Source organism: Garra rufa, chromosome 4 (assembly GCF_049309525.1).
Source record: "Garra rufa chromosome 4, GarRuf1.0, whole genome shotgun sequence".
Taxonomy (NCBI): domain Eukaryota; kingdom Metazoa; phylum Chordata; class Actinopteri; order Cypriniformes; family Cyprinidae; genus Garra; species Garra rufa.
In genome coordinates, this window is record NC_133364.1 from 31,200,566 (window position 1) to 31,222,840 (window position 22,275).

At 37.3% G+C, this 22,275-nt stretch overlaps 2 protein-coding genes across 2 annotated transcripts; both read right to left on the reverse strand.

The window, feature by feature from the left end:
- Positions 1 to 235: 235 nt before the first annotated feature.
- Positions 236 to 10,295, reverse strand: LOC141333862 (uncharacterized). Its single transcript, XM_073839019.1, has 3 exons — positions 10,169 to 10,295; positions 1,109 to 2,562; positions 236 to 1,038 (listed from the first exon to the last, which is right to left on the reverse strand). Exons 1-2 carry the CDS (start codon positions 10,266 to 10,268, stop codon positions 1,550 to 1,552), a joined length of 1,113 nt encoding a protein of 370 aa, XP_073695120.1. The 5' UTR covers positions 10,269 to 10,295; the 3' UTR covers positions 236 to 1,038; positions 1,109 to 1,549.
- Positions 10,296 to 13,572: 3,277 nt separating this feature from the next.
- Positions 13,573 to 16,216, reverse strand: LOC141333886 (uncharacterized). Its single transcript, XM_073839045.1, has one exon. It carries the CDS (start codon positions 16,205 to 16,207, stop codon positions 15,392 to 15,394), a length of 816 nt encoding a protein of 271 aa, XP_073695146.1. The 5' UTR covers positions 16,208 to 16,216; the 3' UTR covers positions 13,573 to 15,391.
- Between the last annotated feature and the right edge of the window lie 6,059 nt (positions 16,217 to 22,275).

Below are 22,275 nucleotides of genomic sequence, written 5' to 3' on the forward strand. Positions count from 1 at the left end.
ATTGAGCTGTCTCGTCGACTCACCTGTCACGTACATGTTGTTTTAGTTCCGCATTCCCTGCTCGTTTGAGATGCGCCTCGCCTTGAAAGGTAAACAAAGGAGCTTCAGTGAGAGGAGGAGTGAGAAAGTGCAGTGTCAGTGTTTTTATATTGGACATTCATCAGACAATCGCAGACAAATTTTAGGGAATATCTCAAAAGTGCAATACCACAAAAAATGCCATGAATAAGCAATGTGAAGCACATACAAAATAATTTATTTATATGTAAAACCTGGAGTAGTACAAAAGAGTGATTTCAAATCAGTGACAATGGCATAAATGGATTTTTAACTAGCAAATATCACGTTGTTATAACATTTTTTTTAAGTAAGGAATAATTGACGACGGGCCGTAGAATTTTTAGAAAATAATGCACACGAAAATAATGCACACGGACAAATGTCTTGAAATAAATAATGCACACGGATGAATGTCTTGAAATATATCATCTGATTGATGTCTTGAGGTGTGGTGACCGTAGTATAATTGACTTCGGTCAATTGATAAATGAAGCCCATTGTCACCAATGGTCTCTACAATCAACTTTGATCACAATGCTTTTGAGAAACATACACTGGTTCACAGGTTCCACAGATCTAGTTTGGGATGCAGATTCAGCCCCCAATTAACCTGAGAAGATCTTTCCTCAGCAAACTGTGCCGGGGGATCAGACCATATGTTGGTTAAATAAATAAAAGACAGAGAATTCTCAATTAGGTCAGGATAATTAGACAGATATGCTTTTGAGAAAGCATATTTCTGCTGAAACCTTAGAAATGAAAAACACAACGTTGCAAGTTATCTCGTATGGCTTCAGTAACTTTTTAAGAGATACAGATAAGAGCTGTTTGTCTTTTCTTTTAGATTCAGTCACTTAAATAGTCTGGTTGCGAAAAAAAACCTTAATACACTTTTAAACATGCTGCGGGTATCTTTGAAACCCCTTACACACAAGCACTTGTCAATGTGTGTCCAGTAGTTTGTTCTTTTCTTATCTCCTTGTCTTCGCTGTTTCATTTTTTACTGTAAACCAACTACTGGGCCAGTGTTGCCACCTTATGGACAAACTAATTGGGGCAAAAAATTAAATATGAAAAAACTAAAAGAAAACAGATCTTCCAGATGTCATTAGATGAGCCCCAACAGTGGCCATATTCAGATCCAGACTGACAACATGTGTTTACCTGTGCATTCTCATTACAGATCAAATAATAATTCAAACCATTCAATTTGTCATTATATTCATGACTTTTCATTTACATTGTGGGATTTCACAGCATGATAGAAGTATTAAATTGAATAGACTCTATACACACAATAAATTTACCACAAATACATTTCCTGATGCCAAATCAGGCCTTACTACACAAAGAGCACATCTACACAAGAGTCTCACATCTACATGACCTCCCAGGTGTATATTTAAGTGTTATGGCAAGCGATTTTTTATTACACATTTTCTGACCACATTCTTCTTCGTGTTTTCATCCAGAATTAAATATAACACTATCACACTGATGATTTATTTCCAGAATGGGTTTGCAAATGACGTTTTAAGACTCCTTGATTTGCAAAACCCTTGTCACAATGAACACATGTGAAAGGCCTCTCTCCAGTGTGCATTCGAATGTGAACCACAAGGTTTGACTTGTTCGAACAAGACCTTCCACAATGATGGCACAAAAAAGGCTTCTCTCCGACGTGACTTTCTACGTGATTCCTAAGGTCATTTTGGTCAGTGAATCGTCCTCCACATTGATGACATGTAAAATTGTTTTCTCTTGAGTGAATCCTCATGTGCTTATTAAGGTTTAGTTTACATCTGAAACTATTTCCACACTGACCACATATGAATGGCCTCTCTCCAGTGTGAGTTTTCATATGAGCATTAAGTGTTATTTTATGTGTAAAACTCTTTCCACATTGAGTACATGTGTAAGGCTTTTCCCCAGTGTGAATTCTAATGTGGGTCGTAAGGGATTCTTTGCGGTAGAAGCTTTTTCCACAATATTCGCAGATGAAAGGGTTCTCTCCGGTGTGAATTCTCATGTGGACTTTAAGGCTTCCTTTTTGAGTGAAACTCTTTCCACACTGTTGGCAGGTGAAAGAGCTCTCTCCAGTGTGAATTATCATATGTCCACTAAGGCTTCCTTTTTGAGTGAAACTTTTTCCACACTGTTGGCAGGTGAAAGAGCTCTCTCCAGTGTGAACCCTCATGTGGACTTTAAGGGTTCCCTGTTGAGTGAAACTCTTTCCACACTGTTTGCAGTTGAAAGGCTTCTCTCCAGTGTGAATTCTCTGGTGGGCTTTAAGGTTTCCAAGGTGAGTGAAACTCTTTCCACACTGGACGCAGGTAAAATACTTGGCTTCTGTTGTTTGATCACTGTTTTGTGTAGAAATCTTTCCAGTCTTTGAGTAACTAATAGATCTTTCAACAGTCGAAAAATCAACGTTTTTGTTACACTGGTCTTTCTCTTCTTTTTCATTCAGTTCTTGACTCTCTTCTTTTAGTGGCATCAGGTCTGAAGCAAGAAAAAAAGACAAATACAAGTTAACACCAGTTTACTAGCACAAATTAACAGACATCACTTGGAACAACCTCCAGTTGTGACGCTTGTTTGATGCCTGTCTAGAATCATGCCAATTCATTGGATGTCAAGTGCCCAAGCATGAAGTCTCACAGGACAAAGGCTGTGCAGTTTCTCAACCTCATAAAAAACAAGAATGGAGAAAAAAATGCAACTGCAACAACACAACATGACAGCAAAATGAAGTGTAAGTAACCAAGCTTAGGTAACCTAGCTTCACCAGGAGAATGCACAGCTGATTCAATATAGAGACCCTACATCATGGGAACACACGTTTACTTCATACACAATGTTGCAAGCAAGCATGACTGCTGTGTTCTGAAGACACTGTTAAAGACTGACTAAAAGTGTATCTTGAATGACAATCACACAATACACAGAACACGCCAGGACTGACAGAACAGCAACTGGAAGACAACACTGCAAATAGGTGGCCTGACCTCTGTTTCTGGGCCATCAGTTTAGGAACGACCCTCTAAGACAGCAGGCTGGGAAACCATAGCTACTGACCACAAAACTGAAAATGAATGTGGAAAGTTCTGCTTCTGCTACGTTCCACCATTTGAGTGGAGAGCTTTAGGGGGAAATGGGGGAGTTTTCTTCACTGAATGTCATGTTATGCTTGATCATATGCATTAAAGCAGGGCTTCCCAATCCTGTTCCTGGAGACCTACCTTCCTGCAGACTTTAGTTCCAGCCCTGCCATTCGAAGTATCCTCGTCACATACATTTCATTCTAATGTCATTGCTCCGGAGAGTTGCTGTCACAGCTGCTTTCTGCTCAAGACAGCATTCTATCATATTCAACATCTTTGATTAGCTTGTATGGTGGAAGCTCCAGTAATATCTGTTTGGCTGCGAGCACAGCTGTGGCTATAGAGCTTCAGTGAAAGAATGCCGCCAACATGTTTTGCTGAGAAATCACAACTGAGTTGCATTTTGGGAGCTGGAGCTGCTTGAAGTGCACATTTGAGTAGACTCGCTCCCTCTTACAAATCAGGGGGTCGAGGATCTGTCCACAGAAACTTTTCTCAACCCATTTGACAAAGTGGAATGGACTTCAATATGGCAAGCTCCACCTTGAAGAGTAAAGATATTGCCTAGTTTTATCCAATGGCATATTCGCAGGGGTTGTTTGAGAATATAGTAAGCATGTAACCATGCTAAAGGAACAGTCTCCAGGAGAATCATCAGCTGCCCATTTGAGAAGGGCCTTTACAAGAATAAAGAGATACCCACAACCTTTACGATAGCTGGTAATGAGTGGAACTTAATGTCTCAAAGATACTGTATTTAAAAATAACACAGGTATCCTAAGTTATTTTTCCATCACCCTGTTTTTATGGAAAATAAAAATTATGCCACATTTCCAATATAAATCCCTTAATTCACAAAAAGTTTTATTTATGCTCGCTTGAGGTGGTTTTTTGCGAAAAGGGGTTCACGAGTTCCCTCTTACTGATAATAAACTGAGCGAAAGGTTGTGGGTGTTTGGCGTGCTGTCCGGGAGAGGGCCTCGAGCTCGGTGATAATTCCCGAGCCCGGGGCTCTCCCCCGCCTAGGGGGAGGGGTCCGAGCTCACCACTGGCCCGAACCATATAAGCGCTCCCCCTATGGGCTGAAGGTGAGGAGACGGGGTGGAGGATGGGTTTGACGAGACAAGAGATGAGGAAGGTAGGATTGTTGTGTTATTTATAGGGATTTTCCCTGTGTTGATTAGATAGGGAGACTGATTACTAATTATGTATTGGCCGTGTTAATTATCTGCGCGAGCTCCTCCTGAAACTCGTTAATAAAACATCACTTAATGAGAATAATGAGAGATGGAAACGCTGAATAAGTTCCACCATACGCATCAAAAAGATGCGACTTTGTGCTATGGGATGGCAAGACCTGACTAACCAGCACACCGATCTCGTTCCACAGTATGAAATGTTGCTGTGGTCATTCTGAAATGCCCGAGCATAAAATGTTTAACTGCCTCCAAGAACTGTCTTACATGACTGCGTTCCCAAACAGCACACATCCACCTCCAAAACCAACGACCACATTTACTATGTCTCGTCTGCTTACTCAGCGGCTTTTCCTACTTTAAAAGTTTATTTTATTACTTTATTGGACATAAAGTGCCAGTTTATCAGAAAAGGAAGATTATTTTCTCTTTGACTTGTTGGATGGAAACGGAGCTTACACACAAATGTTTTATGCAATGTTCAAATTTTGCACATAAGTTAAATTCACAACTTTGGATGGAAACCCGGCTAGATAATTGGACAAGTTTTTGGGGAATGGGTGGTGCCATTTCTCTCAAGAAATATGGCACAGTCTTAAAGTTACTTTCTTCAGAGAATGTTATTGTTTTTCTCAACATTAACATGAGAAATGATGAACACCATAAACCAACTTGCACTGTTACATATCATTGACACAGAGACAGAACACAACACTGCAGACAACCGGTAGCTTAATGCCATTATTGCTGTTTTCCATGTTCGTGGAGTAAATATTTTTACACAGCTTTTTAAAAATGCTGGTAGCTGGAGTTTGTATGCGTTTGACCAATCAGTGTTCCCCTACGTCACTTGTGGTTCATAAAGAACTGTTTTAGACCCTACTCTGAAGTAGAAGCTAGTTTAGTTCCCCAATATGAAGTTCCTAGAACTAAATCCATTCCTTGTTCCTGCGGTGGGAACACGCCAAAAAGCGTGAACTTCCGCCAATAGTTTTATGAACTATGAAAAGGTTCCTCTGGTGCCAAAGTACTAATCTTTCTGTATTCTATGTTAGTTTGAGGCTGCCGCCTCTTACTCATTTTCCTCTGGAAGTGTGAATCTGTCTACAGTAAACTCTCTGTCAACTGACTGAACTCAGATTTGACTTTTGGTCTTTATTAAGGATATATGTCTCTCAACTAAAGGGCTAAGTTAACTACTATGAGGGCCACATAACTAATTAAAATAAATAACTAATAATGACATAAGTAACATACTATATTCAAATAAACAATAAATAAACATTAATTTAATGCTAAGGCACTAAAAACATGAAGTAGTCTACATCATTTCCCAACAAGGGTACTTGAACCCAAAAAGGCACATTCAGGGAGTATGTGAAAAGATTAAAAAGTAGGAATAAAAAAAATTACAGAAATTAGGAGCAAAATGGCTTTACAAATAATAAAAATGCCTCAAAATGTAATATATGATTTTTGTAAACAAGATCTTGTTATACAGCAGTTCAATAAAAGGTCAGTGTTAACATTTTAGACACAATATTGATACATACTTGCTCTATTTTGCCAATGAAAATAGTTCCAAACAAAGCCACATAACAACTGTTGCATGTCTGAGCAACACAAAGCTGTTTCGTTACTGAATGATTTAGCATTTTAAAGATTGAATCAATGATTCAACGACCAATTAAAAATGATTCAGCGACCAATTAAAAAAAAATGCAATGTCTGCATCTGAAATCGCATCCCTACTACACAGTAGATTAAAAACAATATGTGACTGGACCACGAAGCAATAGCCAAAAATACATTGTATGGGTCAAAATTATCATTTTTTCTTTTATGCCAAAAAATCATTATGATATTAAGTTGCATAATTATGTTCCATGAGGATATTTTGTAAATTTCCTACCATGAACATATAAAAACATAATTTTTGATTAGTAATATGCATTGCTAAGAACTGAATTTGGACAACTTTAAAGTTGATTATATCAATATTTAGATTTTTTTGCACCCTCAGATTCCAGATCTTCAAATAGTTGTATCTCTGCCAAATATCATCCAATCCTAACAAACCACACATCTCAATTTCAAAAAAATGTACCATTATGATTGGTTTTGTATAATAATCAGCCATTTTTAATGAATCAGCTGAATGACTCATTAAGACAGTAACTTGCCACCACGTACTGCTGGTTTTAGTTTCATATTTAAATGTATGATTTATGTTTTTCTGTCATTTTAAAATTTCTATATTCACATTATATTTAACACACTATTCTCTGAACATTAGTGTCTGTGGGAGCAAGTCTAATATAAATGGTAATGAATGATTTTCCAAGGTTATTTTAATATTTTAATGTTACTACGATAAGTATATAAGAGGTAATAGATATCAAATGTAAAGTTAACAACTTGCCTTTCACTGTTTGCTTTATGCAAAATAGAAAAGTTTCATAGATAGCGTTGCATTAAGTGATCAATTGTTCTCAATTTAGAATTAGGTGTTTAACCTCTTAAGACCAGAGCTTTGGTTTGGCTTGCATTTTCGATTTCTTTTACCTAATTGGGGTTAGGGGGTACCAATAAATATAATAATCAGATATTATCTTTGAAAATGAAGAAAATTATGTCCACATATGTGGACATTCGGTCTGTGTTCACAGAAAACAATCAAGACGCCCTTGTGTCAAAGTGCAAATCTCTTTTATTTACAGCCTGAGCACTGTGCCTGAGCATTTTTCATTGTTACCATTGCAATACATGTAACTGTTTCAACTTCTGAACATGGATATGGGAAAATAAAATTGATAAGAAACAAGGTGTCATATCATATAACACCCCAAAATTTCAACTACTCCAAACTAGGAGTGTCCTTTTTCTGTGGGAACAGTTGATCACACTTTGATCAAGACTGTGTAACAGTTGTGTCTAGCTTACAAGCACAAGAACACCTTACATGTTACAAATCAAGTTTTCCAAAAACAGTCCAAAATGTCAAGTACCCCAAACTAGGAATGTCCTTCTTTTCTGTGGTGAACAATTGATCACACCTAACAGCTGTGAAAGGATGTGTAACAGTTGCGTGCAGCTTGCAAGCACAAGAACACCTTGCATGTTACACATCGGACTCGAGTTCTGCCAGAACAGCCTGTCACTCTGCAGCGCGCTGCATTCTTGAGGTTGACCACCTCTGGAAGATGTGCATTAGCCCTTCTGCGGACTGAGATGTGGGGCACTTCCTTCACAGGGCGCTTTTTCTCTGGCTTTGAATGGGCTGTGTTGTCTTCCTGTTCGGAGAGATCTGTACTGTCTTCCTGTGCATTGTTATGCTGGGCTAAGAATGTCTTAGCCACTTCCATTCGGAATTCAAGAAATTGCATGATGTCCTTTCTTGGTGTGCCATGTACTGTCTGGTCTTGGCGGTACAGTAGCCAGCTGTTTGCTAAAGCAACATCTGTAAAGTGCATGAGCATCCGAAGCGTCCACTTCTTGGTACGGACACTCATTCTATAGTAGCTGATCATCCTGTCTGTGAGGTCAACCCCACCGATCTTGTTGTTGTACTCACGAACAATACTTGGTCGTCTGATAGACACATATTGTTTCTGTTCCTTGTCCCATCGCTGGCAGGTGTCTTCAGGCTGTGCATCATGAACAACAGATGGCATCAATATCGGCTTGTTGTCATACCACTTTACAACACAAATTTTCCCATCTTCAGTGGGTACTTGTGCTGAGGTACCTCTTCCATTCTTTTTCATTGTTTTGCCAGTTGGTAGCTTCTGCTCTGCTTCAGGAACCCGATTCTTCATAACTGTACCGGTCAGGTACACTTGCTTTTCCATCATTCGATTTACAGCTTTGATGGATGTAAAGAACCGATCGCAGTACACTTTTGTACCAGGATGGAGAGTTTCAGACAGACGATCAATGACCAAACCTCGCAAATCCAGTTCACCTGGTTCATGGACATTTGCAATCAGTGCATCTGCACCCTGATATAATTCAAAGTCGAGCATGATGCCTTCTGCTGAAGCACACACAAAGTTTTTCATGCCAACTGGATTGGGCTTCACTGGCAGATACTGTCGACAAGGACAGGCTCCTGTAAATGGTATCATTTGCTCATGAATAGAAACACTCTCAGGTCTTGCCTGAGACCTGCAGCCTTTTAGAATGCGGTCAAGAAAAGGCCTCACCTTCCAGAATTTGTCACATTCCCTCAGGTCTTCTGGAATGTCATCGTCAATGACCACCTTTATTGATTGCCTCAGCTTGTAAAATCTGTCACGGGTGAACCTTTCTGTCATAGCTGGGAATCTTAACACGCTGGACCAGTACATCCTGATTTGTGGGTACGGGACACAGGACATCAAAATTAACGCACCAAAGAAATGATACATCTCATCAACTGATGTGCTGAGCGGGTACCCATTCCTAGCTAGTGCTGTAGCATTGGAGCAGTAAACAATCAGTTTCATTAAATCTGTATCAATATACTGGTTTACATAGTCCAGTGTGGTCCAGCCTTCTCTGTCCTGCTCAGTTTCCTTCTCAGGCTCAAACTGGGTTAGGTTTGGGGTCAACTGAGCAGCCCTCCAGTGCACTCCTCGTCCTTGCTTGGGTTGTCCTTGAAAGCTTGGTCCTGGTGTTGGCTCTTCAGGGTCATCGTTTAAGCCATCAGACTCAACCCACTGAGTCTGACATTTGGGAGTGCGTGAAATGGCAATGCTATAGTCGGAACGATAATCATAAGTTTCACCACAGAGACGTTTCCGTTTCCGGAAGGCCTGTGGAGTGTGGTCTTCATCCCCTAAACTCTCCTCCTCACTGCTGCTTGGCTCCTGTTGTGGAGGGTGGTAATCAACATCCTGTACGGCATTATCAATGTCAGAGAAGTCCTCTATTTCTGAGTCGTCCCCACCAATTGATTCCAGTAATAAGTCCAGTGCCTTTGACAGAGGAATACACTCTGGAAATGATATGAGAAAAATAAAATAAAACTCAATGTAAAGTTATTTATCACACATGCAATGTTAATTTGAACTGTTGTAAACTAATTTGTAAATTGATGTTTTCTAACAAATTCTTCCCAAACTACGTTTTCAGTTACATTTTTACATTTTCAGTGAAGCTAAGTCCCATTGTCCAAATGTGGACATCAATTTTTATGGCACAGTAAATCTTTACTGTTACAAAAATGTCAAAATGTCATGCCAAATTAATCATACAACACTATTATTCATAACTTAACAAGAATCAACAGTTACATTTTAGTAGTTTTTTTTACCTTGACGATGTCTTGGTCTGGTGTGGCTGTCTGACTTTTCAGCTGTGTTCTCCGCCCGAAATGTCTATTTAAAGTGTTTTTCTCTTCTGATACCACCAGATGGCAGTGTAAGTGTCCATGTTTGTGTACTTCAGGTCTCAGTTACATAGAGTTAATATAATGGTGCACACAACCAAAATAGTAATGTCCATGTACATTTACATGGACGTCAGGTCAGAGGAGGATAATGATTAATGTGTGCAAAACAATTGCTTGGCTTAGGCTATTTCCATATTTTTTCTTTCTTCATAATTTAATGCATGAAATATACCAAATAATGAATGCCCAACTTGGAAGTGGAATTTAGATTTTTGAATTTTGAACTTGAATACATCATTAACATTTGGCTGGGAATGTGTTTTTAAGATGTCCGTCCACATGAGGCGATTCGCTCCATATCAAATCAAGCCATTTTAATGATGTGTTGACATTGTAATGACTGAGTTTTGAGTCTTTTGACAATGAAAACTAACCTGTCTGTTCCTCAGTATCTTCATGTTTGACTCTGAATGTTTCTTCAATCTTCACATCATCAGTCTCCTCTTTAATAAACGCCATCTTTATAAGTGTCATGTGGAACTTGGTTGCTTCATCAGAAGTTTTTCTGTGTGTTTAGACAAGTTGTCAGGTTTAAGATGAAAATAATTAAAGAAAAGAAAACCCAAACTAAATCTCTTGGTGCATCTCAATCAGCCCTAGCTCAGTATTACTGAGTGATAGTTAATATTCTTAAATGGTCTGATTAGCCAAAAACACTACAATTTAATAAAAAGAATAGAAACTAGACAGACACGTCTTGTGCCTTTACACTGTTTAGACAAGCAGGAAGCCCAGGTATGAAGTGATTTGAAACTGTGGGTGCTTTTCAGTACCGAAAGGAAATTAAACAAAATAAAGATAAAACAAATTCATTGACACAGACGTGAAGGGGGAGGAGAATGTGTCCATATCCTTCAAGATTACTAATTTTGAACAGTTTCCAGGTCACTGGAGGTTGGAGGAGTGAAGGAACAAAGAAAGCATCAATACTCAAATTGATTCCTCAGTCCTCCAGCCTGTGACACGCAAAGCTTCCAGAGCTAAAGATAGAGAGGTTTATCCTACGCAGAAATGTTTCTTGTCGAAAACAAAAAAACAAAAAAAACATAAGCACATAAATTCTGCTCCCCTTCACATCTGTCACAATAATTTTGCTTTACATTTGCAGTGTAAATAAATCATACATTTCACGTACTTCAAAAGGGCCTTCTTGCTTTATTTATATGTAATTAACTTAAGGGCAGCAGCTGATGACACTTTAAAGTAATGCTTGATTGATCATTCCTAGGGGGTGGAGCTAAGAAAGCAATAAAGCAAACCAAAGGAAACCTGGATTTTTTTTTTTTTTTAAGCATTACATTTCAGCATTTTTATTTATTTACTTTTAGTTGGTTCTCAAAGGTTTATATTATATATAGTCAGTTATGTTTGAGCCTATGCAAAGAGCCCACATCTCCATCTGTTTATAGTTTAGTAGTAAAATAAACAACTGAATAATATGTTCCTCTTTACAATAATTCGTCAGACTTTTCTTTAACTTGTTTCCAAGTTCTGTCCAAAAGGATAAACCAAGCAAACCTTCCAGGCGAATGAAAGAGTGCAAATAGCATTTCTTTTAACCTTATTGCTACAATGATGTTTTAAAACATAAGCATTACCAACGTAAAAACTTCCACAAAAATCAGCCATGTTAATTTGCAAAGTCTTTTGGTTTTAATGCTACACTGAATTTTCGAAGAATGACTCCTTTTTTAATGATAGAATATGGATCTCTTATAAATAATATATATTTGTTATTACAAATGAATTAAAAGGAAACGTGGATACAAAAATAAAAAACGAGAAACACCCTGCAGAAAATCATTTCGCAAATAACTTCTTGCTAGTGACCTTATTCGTGTTTATTAAAAACTGGGAGCAAAATGAGACGCACCTTTTCTGTTTTACTCACACCAAATAACGTTCATTTACGCTAGATAAATCACTGCAATGTTACATTTAATGACAAATAATTTGTTACAAAATAAAAGCGTTTGGTTATGACTTAAAACGTAAAATGCTTAAACACAAACCTTTCTTCAGCTGGATCACAGAAGCAGGATCGCAGACTTATGATGTCACGTCGGAAGAACAAAATAAAAGTCCCATTTGTGCTAAAACCATTTAAGTGAATAGGAAATACAGTATTATTATTATATGTAGAGTTCAAGTTATAGTAAAGAAAACAACATGAACATTTGTCAACTTCTTGAGATGACAAAACCGTTCTTTATACTATGTCTCACTGAAACACACACTCAGTCACATGTTAGTTTTTCTATTACTTTTATTTCCTGGTCTTTCTTTTGATTAACATGTACTTACCGGTATGTCAAAATACACTTGTGTATTATAGTTACAGTTATTAATATGAACATAAGATTACTATCTATATCACATTATATACATATACTATGGCAGCAAAAATTATTAGAACACTAGTATTTTTACCAGATAAAAATGGTTTTAAGTCAGTTATGTCTATCTTTTGCTCTAGTGTGTCAGAATTAGAGTGATTCATAAAGTTTCCTAAATGTTAAGACTAGGTCAAAGAGGAGGCACACACTTTCCAAAAAATGTAGGCTATTGCGTATTGAAGTTATATGATGATGTGGAATTAAAAAAAAAAAAATGATACAAACTTGATCATCAAGATTTTTTTTTTGTAACTGACCAAGTAAGAAACTTAACTTATTCCACTCTACAAATCAATTCTGCAACTAACTGCAGAAATAAAAGTAGCTTTTTCTTTTTTTTCTTTTTTTTTTGCTGAAAAATTGGAAAAATGCAGCAATGCACCAGTGATGGCACAGTAAGCACTGTCTTAAATATTGTGACACTAACCCCACCGTGTTTGGGCCAACAGTGTCCAAAAGTCATGTGTGGAGGGTTTTTTAATGACCTCACATTTCACTTAAACCATCAAAATATGAAAGGATAAAAACACTGATCAGTGTTGCTAACTGCTTTCAATTGAAAGTAATTAATACGGTTGCAGCTTATGCACATTTTTTATCCATTCATGTTATTTTAGTAGCTGTGTTGATTACTCTTGAATTTTTGATCATACATTTATTTTATTACTTTGTATGTGCAATACATATAGTAAGTGTGTTGATAATAGAGTAAGAATAACTCTCTTCAGGCTGAAACTCTTAAACTCACCTTACAAGAACCTACCACATTAAACTAGTGCCAAATGTGAGAAGTATTACAGCAGCAGAGACAAGAGGACTGGTCAGTTTAAAGCAGAAAAATTCAGAGATATCTTTGAGGAAAGTCCTCAGGACCTCAAGGGTTTGCCTTCCAACAGAAGTTTGTCACATTACACTTAATGAGGCTGTAAGGGCTTCCAAAGATGCTTGAGCTGTACAGGCATTATGGGGTATGGACATATTTCACAGTAAATGGAATTTTTATTTTGGTTCAATTATGTTTTGGTGTTTTTAGCAAATCTATGGATCTATAAAGTAACCACGTGCAGCCCGTTCAAGGTGGGTGGTTTACTTGTCTTTCAGCATCTCCATTTGGTCTTCTTTGGCATACTTGTACATATTTATATAAAGAAATACTAAACATGTTTAGTTTTTTGCTGTGTACATACATGATGAATTTATATAAAAAATTAAAAAAGTTGATTTGTATATGTATAACATGTATGTATAATAGCTATATTCAAGCCCATATTCACCTCTACTTTCTCTCACTAAAATCAAATAAAAGTGTAAAATGTCCATTATTTAATTCACAGTTGGTCCTTTTATTTATGTTTTTTTTTTTTTAATTCACATTAGGTATGTTTAAATGCGCAACATTTTGTTAATCTAAATTAATCCAATTTGATTTGATATTCTGAAAATTCTGTTTATATGTACTATAAACTTGACAATTCAATTACCAGTTGTTTACATGTGCAATGGTCAGTTGTGGCCACAAGTGTCCATGTGTACATAACAAAAGAAAAGAAAAAGTCTCAAGGCAAAATAAAAAGTAAAAGATGCAAATAAAACTAAAAAACCAACAAAACGAATGTTGCAGTAGGCACATGACCTATTTAGAAAAGTATCTGATATGGGCCATATACAACAGCCTCGCCAAAAAAGATTAGATGTGGCGCACGTTTAGACACAGATGTGTCTTCTGGTGCTATTTTAAATTTCCAAACAGTTTAAAAGTTCTTTCACACACAAACACAAATAAGGTCTCACATCTGCGGAACTTGTCAGATGTACACTATATTGCCAAAAGTATTCGCTCACCCATCCAAATAAATGAAATCAGGTGTTCCAATCACTTCCATGGCCACAGGTGTATAAAATCAAGCACCTAGGCATGCAGACTGTTTTTACAAACATTTGTGAAAGAATGGGTCGCTCTCAGGAGCTCAGTGAATTCCAGCATGGGACTGTGATAGGATGCCACCTGTGCAACAAGTCCAGTCGTGAAATTTCCTTGCTTCTAAATATTCCACAGACAGCTGTTAGCTGTATTATAAGACCGTGGAAGTGTTTGGGAAAGGGAATCGGGGAACGACAGCAACTCAGCCATGAAGTGGTAGGCCGCGTAAACTGACGGAGAGGGGTCAGCAGATGCTGAGGCACATAGTGCGAAGAGGTCGCCAACTTTCTGCAGAGTCGATCCCTACAAACCTCCAAACTTCATGTGGCCTTCAGATTAACTCAAGAACAGTGCGCAGAGAGCTTCATGGAATGAGTTTCCATGGCCGAGCAGCTGCATCCAAGACATACATCACATCATACCACCATACATCAAGTGCAATGCAAAGCATTGGATGCAGTGGTGTAAAGCACGCCGCCACTGGACTCTAGAGCAGTGGAGATGCGTTCTCTGGAGTGACGAATCGTGATTCTCCATCTGGAAATCTGATGGACAGTGTCTGGGTTTGGCAGTTGCCAGGAGAACGGTACTTGTCTGACTGCATTGTGCCAAGTGTAAAGTTTGGTGGAGGGGGGATTATGGTGTGGAGTTGTTATTCAGGAGCTGGGCTTGGCCCCTTAGTTCCAGTGAAAGAAACTCTGAATGCTTCAGCATACCAAGACATTTTGGACAATTCCATGCTCCCAACTTTGTGGAAACAGTTTGGAGCTGTCCCCTTCCTCTTCCCACATGACTGTGCACCAGTGCACAAAGCAAGGTCCATAAAGACATGGATGACAGAGTCTGGTGTGGATGAACTTGAATGGCCTGCACAGAGTCCAGACCTCAACCCGATAGAACACCTTTGGGATGAATTAGAGCGGAGGCTGAGAGCCAGGCCTTCCCGTCCAACATCAGTGTGTGACCTCACAAACACGCTTCTGGAAGAATGGTCAAAAATTCCAATAAACACACTCCTAAACCTTGTGGACAGCCTTCCCAGAAGAGTTGAAGCTGTTATAGCTGCAAAGGGTGGACCGACGTCAATATTGAACCCTATGGATTAGGAATGGGATGTCACTCAAGTTCATATGCGAGTCAAGGCAGGTGAGCGAATACTTTTGGCAACATAGTGTATGTGTAAGTGTGATGGAAAGAAATAATTTATTAAACTGATCAAATAAAGCCTTCCAGACTGAATGCGCAGGTCATTTCTGAAATTGCTCTAATTTCTAAACCTCTTACCACACTGAGAAGCACTCCAATATATTTCCAGAATGAGTTTGCAGGTGACATTTCAGGTCTCTTCGATTTTTAAAACTCTTCTTACATGGAAGACATGTTAAAGGTTTCTCTCCATTGTGGATCCTCATGTGACTGTTAAGGTTTCCTTTTAGTCTGAAACTCTTTCCACAGTGATGGCACACGAAAGTCCTCTCTCCAGTGTGAATTTTCATGTGATACTTAAGATTCCCTTTTAGTGAGAAGCTTTTCCCACACAGTTTGCAGGGGTAAGAACTCTCTCCAGTGTGACTTTTCATGTGAGTCTTGAGACTTACTTTATGACTGAAACTCTGCCCACACTGCTGGCATGTAAAAGGCTTCTCTCCAGTGTGAATTAGCATGTGAGTCTTGAGATTTCCTTTTTGTGAGAAGCTCTTTCCACATTGTTGGCATATGTAGGGTTTCTCTCCAGTGTGAAGCATCATGTGGTTGCTAAGATTTCCTTTTTGTGAGAAGATTTTGCCACACAGTTTGCAGATGTAAGGGTTTTCTTCAGTGTGAATTTTCATGTGAGCCGTCAGACTTGCTTTATGACTGAAGCTCTTTTCACATTGCTGGCATTTAAAAGGCTTCTCTCCGGAGTGAATTGTTTTGTGCCTCTCAAGGCGTTTCATTTCATAAAAACTCTTTCCACACTCAGTACATTTAAAACACTTCTCTTTTGAATTGAGGCTTCCTGTTTTTCGAGCTCTTTTTCCTGATGAAGTCTTTTCAGTCTGTGAGCAACTTAAAGGTTTTTCTCCAGTTTTAAAATTGTGGTCTTTCTCTTCCATTTCATTTAGCACTTCACTCTCCTCTTTCAGTGCCATCAGGTCTAAGGATGAAAGAGACAAACAAAAGTTAACTCCAGTTTAGCACAGAGCAATGCATTATATGTTTTGCCACCCACAATAAAAACAACAGAGGAGCATATTTTCCTATATAATATCATAAGAACCATAAAATCCTGATGTATCAAATATGATACTCAAAGACTGGTTCAAACCACAAAAAGGCAGGAAGGTCACCATGGTGGAGTTGGTATTGACATCCCCATAATGTCAGTTGACACAGTGTTGAGTTCTCTCAAAAGTAAACATCTAGGTCAGGGATGTGCAAATTCAGTCCTGGAGGGCGGGTGTCCTGCAGAGTGTAGCTCCAAACCTAATCAAACGCACCTGCCTGTAACTTCCTCATGATCTTGTAGACATTGATTAGTTCTTCAGGTGTGTTTGATTAGAATTGGAGCTAAACTCTGCAGAACCCTGGCCCTCCAGTACTCTCGAAGGTTCCCATCCGTGACATAGATGTTTCCTTTTGAGGGCACTCTAAACGCTTATAAATCCTGATCTGAAAACAAAGGATTCGTGATTTGTGCTCAGAAGTCCCAAATTTAATCAAATGATTTGTGTACACACCCCGAATTCATGATCTGAATGATCGCAAACCATTATTTCAGAATAGGACTTGAAGAGCAGATCACGAATCATTCAATTCGCGGAATGATTCAAAAACAAGAAAAGTTTTGTTTGTTTAAGAGGACCAACTGTCCATGTACACAGTTTCAAGAATGACAAACGCGAGTTTAAAAACATACACGAGTAAACCTGCTAAATATGAACAAAACATCTGATGGCAAAAAAACAGAGCTGTGCATTAAATTATTCAGACTAAATTCAGAGTAACAAAACTACAGCAGTAACAAGTTTGTGTTGGTTAAATATGGGCAATTTAATACATTTTACAGTTCAAGATAAAGCTTAAAAGATGTAGTTATTAAATTTATATAAAATATTTCAAATTCATATCAATTCATATTGAGTGCATTATTTAATTATTATACATTAATATTAAACTTGTTTAGTAAACTACTTGTTTAGTAATGTAAAATCTGTAGTAAACTATATATAAGTATTTAAATAATTCACTCTTATAGGCAGTTTGTGTCTGAGCTTAATGACTTTCTGCACTTGCTATACTATATACTTCAATCTGGTAAAAGTACTACAAATTGTTAGTAATTTTATAATAAATTGAAAAGCAATCGAAACGTCTTGAAAAAACTAGGGAGTTGAAATGGCAGCTGCAGCCAATGATTAATCCTCTGCTGCCATCTTATGGTTATATGGGTAATTTCATGTCATATTAATATATTTAAAAAAAGATGTTTTCTGTAAAAAGATTTTTTTTCCCCATGTCGTCTTTATGAATGAAAAGTGAATCTTTGAAGTCAAGTTACTGATCATCAAGAATCCGATAAAGATGTCCTTGAAGAGAAGTATCGCTAGCTAGCTAACGTTAGTGTTCAGCTGTCAGGATTTAAATGTACAACTATGCAGGTAACATTACTTTCCTGGGATTACCAGCCTCAGCATTTAAATGATATGTTGTTAAATAATATAAAACTGAATATTCATGCTGCTATCATTGTTTACAATGTTGCAATTATTTTTTTTTTCTCAGTTTCCGATAAGAACGAGGCAGCAGAGAAGTCTCAAGAGAGTCCACCAACAGATGGCACATATAAAATGAGCGTCAGCGGAAGTTTATGAGTTAACGTATCATTATGCGGAAGTTCTAAAGAACGCTCCGTGCATATGGTCAATTATATGGCAGTCTTAAACAAAAATCATTTCTGTAGAGGCCAACAATTTAATAAAGATCAAATGGCACAAGTTGAGTTTCGAGAATGAAAATACCAACCTGTTTGTTCCTCAGTATCTTCTTGTTTCACTCTGAATGTCTCTTCAATCGTTATGTCTTCACTCTCCTCTTTAATAAACGCCATCTTTGTAGTGTGTCACGTTAATTTCACTTGCTTCTTTTCTGTGTGTTTAGACAATTTGGCATGTTTAAAATTAGAATAATCCATGGAAATAAAAAAAATTATTGCTAACTAAATCTCTGAGAGCGTCTCAATGAGCTCCCTAGTTTAGTAGTCTGCACACTAGTAAGAAGTCAGTCAGAGTGATAGCCAATGACCTGACTAGCTAAAAACAAAAAAACACTCAAAAATAGCTCTACAATTATTAGAAGAATGCAAATTACACATAACATGTCATTTTACAGATCACACTTGCATGAAAGTGTTTGTTACTGGTTTGTAAAGTTCTCATTAAATATTTGTGGTTTCGTTGCTGACCAACAGGTGTCGTCAGTGTGCAGGGATAATAGCGCTTTAAGCAAATAATTCTAAGAAGCGTTTTTCATTCAGTTGACTCGGAGTTTCAAAAAGCTCCGTTTCTCTCATCACTTCTTGCCAGCGACCGAACTAGTTTAACCCTCTGGGGTTCTTCGGTCACTTTTGACCGGAATTTTTTAAATAAAAAAATTTTAAAAATCGTAGCTTCATCGGAATGGTATGAAACCTGGTGACTTTTATGGTACTTGGTATATGAACACACAAAAAAATTGGGGACAGGATTGGAAAAGTCTAAGTGGTCGTAAAAAAAATAGTCACACTCGGGGTCTTCGGGTCAAAATGACCGGCCATAGGAAATGAATGGGAAATTGGCAAAAATATGAAAATACAGAGTTTTTTTGTGCATACAATCTACAAATCAGCCACAATCCAGAAAAAAAGCACACAACTGTGAAGGGGTGACTCTCTAAAACATCAAGAGTGCAAAACACTACAATACACTCACACACACACACACTTATACACACAAAAACACACGCACACACAAATGAATGTGTGTCATTTCAAAAGCTAATTTTGGGAAATGTGTGAAATAGAGGCAATCAATGTAAGAAATAAAGCACACAGCAATGAAAGCATGAGACTGTAAGCCATCAGAGTTCCAAAATAGACACACAGACACACACACACACACACACACACACACACACACACACACACACAGACACACACAGACACACACAGACACACACACACACACACACACACACACACACACACACACACACACACACACGGAAATATGAGATTGGTGAGACTGTAACAGAGGAATGTGAGACTATGAATCAAATAAAAGGGAGACATTGGATCCAAAATCCAAAAGTCACACACCATGTCACACACACACACACACACACACACACACACACACACACGGAAAAAAGATTTCAAAACAAGCATCATTTGCTCAAAGTGCTATATGGAGACACTCTGTTGTGATTTGTCACAACCTGATCTGTAATCACAATTAGTATGTAAATAATATGTAATTATAGTTAGAATGATATTTAAAACAAACTTTTTTTTCCTCTATTTTTTTATTTACTATTTGACAATTGTTATACTTTTCTGTTATTTTAGATTTATGTTCATAATTGCTGTTGCCTTTTGAATAAGAGTTACTGTTCATTGAATATGTAAAAAAAGAATGCACATAAAATGTAAATAGGGTTAGGATGATATTTAAAATATTTTTATTTCTCTATTTTCCATTTAATGTTTGATAATTATACTTTTGCTGTTATTTTGTTGCCCATGCTGTTGCTGTTCATAATTCCTGTGCTAAATAAGAGTTATTGGTTATTGAATTTTACAAAAAATTATTTAAATCAAAATGTTCATTATAAAAAGGTTACAAAATAAAAAAAAATGGTATGACTGAAAGAACGGCATTTTTATTCAGTTAGAATTAAAACAATGGGTAACAAAATGCTTTCCATTGTTTCTCTTTCTAATGCAATGTTCTGGTTTGACTGTATTATAAAGTAAAACTGGCACTTCAAATTACCAGTTAAACCAATCAAACAAACAAAAAACTTGGCAAATAATAAAAAAATAGTCTTTGATAATCTAATTTTATATAATAAAATCCACAACCTGAAAAGGCATTGGCAAATATGTGCAAAAACAACTAGAATTCACAAATCCTTCTATAGAGAGCATTACATCCATCTAGTGGTTAAAATAGGATATTGCCTGGTAATTATGCTCACTACGCCACCAGATGGCACAAATCCGACTTCAAAAAATTATTTTCTATAGGCCAGGTATCTACTTTAAACTAAAATACAGCATTAATTAAAAAAGAATAAAAATGATATATATTAAAAAAAATTCTATTATATTCAATGGCAAAAAATAGATCATAATTGTAGCATAAATATTAATTATTATCATAAAATTCTGTCAAAACACGACAGAAAAAAAGAAAAAATATTATTGAACAAAAATACATTTGATTGATTTTACTGAAAAAAAGGAAATAATGATTTCAGGGCTCCGGTCACTTTTGACCGTGAGGGCCCTGAGTGTGACTGGTCGGGGAAGAACCCCAGAGGGTTAACTGATTCACAGTATGTGGCGCAAAATAAGACGCACTTTTTCTGTTAGTCTTGAGCGGATGCGCTTTACTCACAAAAATAACGTAGTAGGATGTTAAATATTAAGTATTACAGTGTTATATTCAATGAGAATTTGTACAGTTCTTTAAAAACTATAACATTGTTTGATCGGTTTGTATTAATTAAAAGACTTGTTTAAATGTTTATAAACACAAACCTTTCATCCACCGAATCACAAACGCGGGTACAGGACGCAGCCTTATGACGTCATATCGGCACACTGAAATAAAAGTCCTGTTCAAGCGGGTAATAAAACAAATGTTGATATTAAATGCATGTAAATTTAAATAACAAAAATACAAATAACAAAAAAAAAAAATATTTCAGAGATATAAGGAGATAAATTCTTGGTGAAACACATAGGATTGCTAAAAAATAACTACCAATAAATATTGTCATGTTTGGGTGCATTTGTAAAACATCAGGCCTCATAGCACTTTAAAAGGCTTTTTCCCCCCACAAGATTTCACAAAATTGCAGTATGCATATTATATAAGTATATTATAGGTAATTAGTAATAGTAATTATAGGCTGATAACTTAAGGGAACACTTAATTATCACAGTATAACACCAAGTCAGTTAAAGTTTAGGGATATCCATCTGGTAAAAGTTAAGTTTCTTGTGAATCTTGTGAAAAAGGTCCTGCTACATTGTAAAGGCACAATTTAAAAAATGCTTCCTTGTGTATGAGGAAAAGCAACATAAAAAAGGGTCCTTAGAGGAAACACTTTCACTTTCTGTAAATACAACTTTGAGTTCATCATCTGTCCCAGCATGTGATTCATGAGAGAATACCAGACCACACTGTGAACTCAGTGGGAACTAATCGTGACCCTGTAGATTATCTTTGTTCTAGTGATGGATCTCGAGTCGTCTCGGGGAGTATTTGTGCAACATCCTATAGGTTCTCTACTGGAATTCCCTGCTGAAAAAGACAGCTAAACCAGCCTAGGCTAGTTGGCTGGTCTTAGCTCGTTTAAGCTGGAAGTAGCTGGTTTTAGCTGGTTTTCCAGCCTGACCAGCTAAAACCAGGCTGTTTTTTTCACCAGGGGTAGTTCACCTGTTTTGAGTCTTCGGGTTTTTGAGTCGTTTGTGACTTGATTCAATTGTCTTTCTGGCTCAGACAGCATAGGTTAAGCTTGTGGGGCTGTCACGGGATGAACGAACGACTCAAACCCAAGTGTGCCGCACGAGTCCCTTAAAGTGAAGCCAAAACATTTCGATCGCCCCCCGGTGGCCGGCTGCAGTATACTGCCCTCCAAAGGCAAAGCGCAGTAACTACACATTTGGTCAAAATTGAATTAAGGACTTTGTGACAACTGTTTTGTGTTGTGGCAAAGTCTCCTGGTTCAATTTTGTCCCGTTTCATAAAAACGAGAGTGTCAACATGTTTGACTAGCTGGTGTAAAAACTTTAAAGGCATTTTTTCTCAGTTTCAGTGTTGGCGTAGTTACTGCACTTTGCCTTTGGAGGGCAGTATAGGTCATAAACCGCGCCCTCTCCATGTAATCTAATGGGAAGTGAGCCAAACTAAATAAT

Coding starts and splice junctions, on each gene's coding strand:
- LOC141333862 (XM_073839019.1), bottom strand. CDS start 10,268: ATGACACTTATAAAGATGGCGTTTATTAAAGAGGAGACTGATGATGTG. Junction 2,563..10,168: donor AGATACTGAGGAACAGACAG/GTTAGTTTTCAT, acceptor TTCTTGCTTCAG/ACCTGATGCCACTAAAAGAA.
- LOC141333886 (XM_073839045.1), bottom strand. CDS start 16,207: ATGGAAGAGAAAGACCACAATTTTAAAACTGGAGAAAAACCTTTAAGT.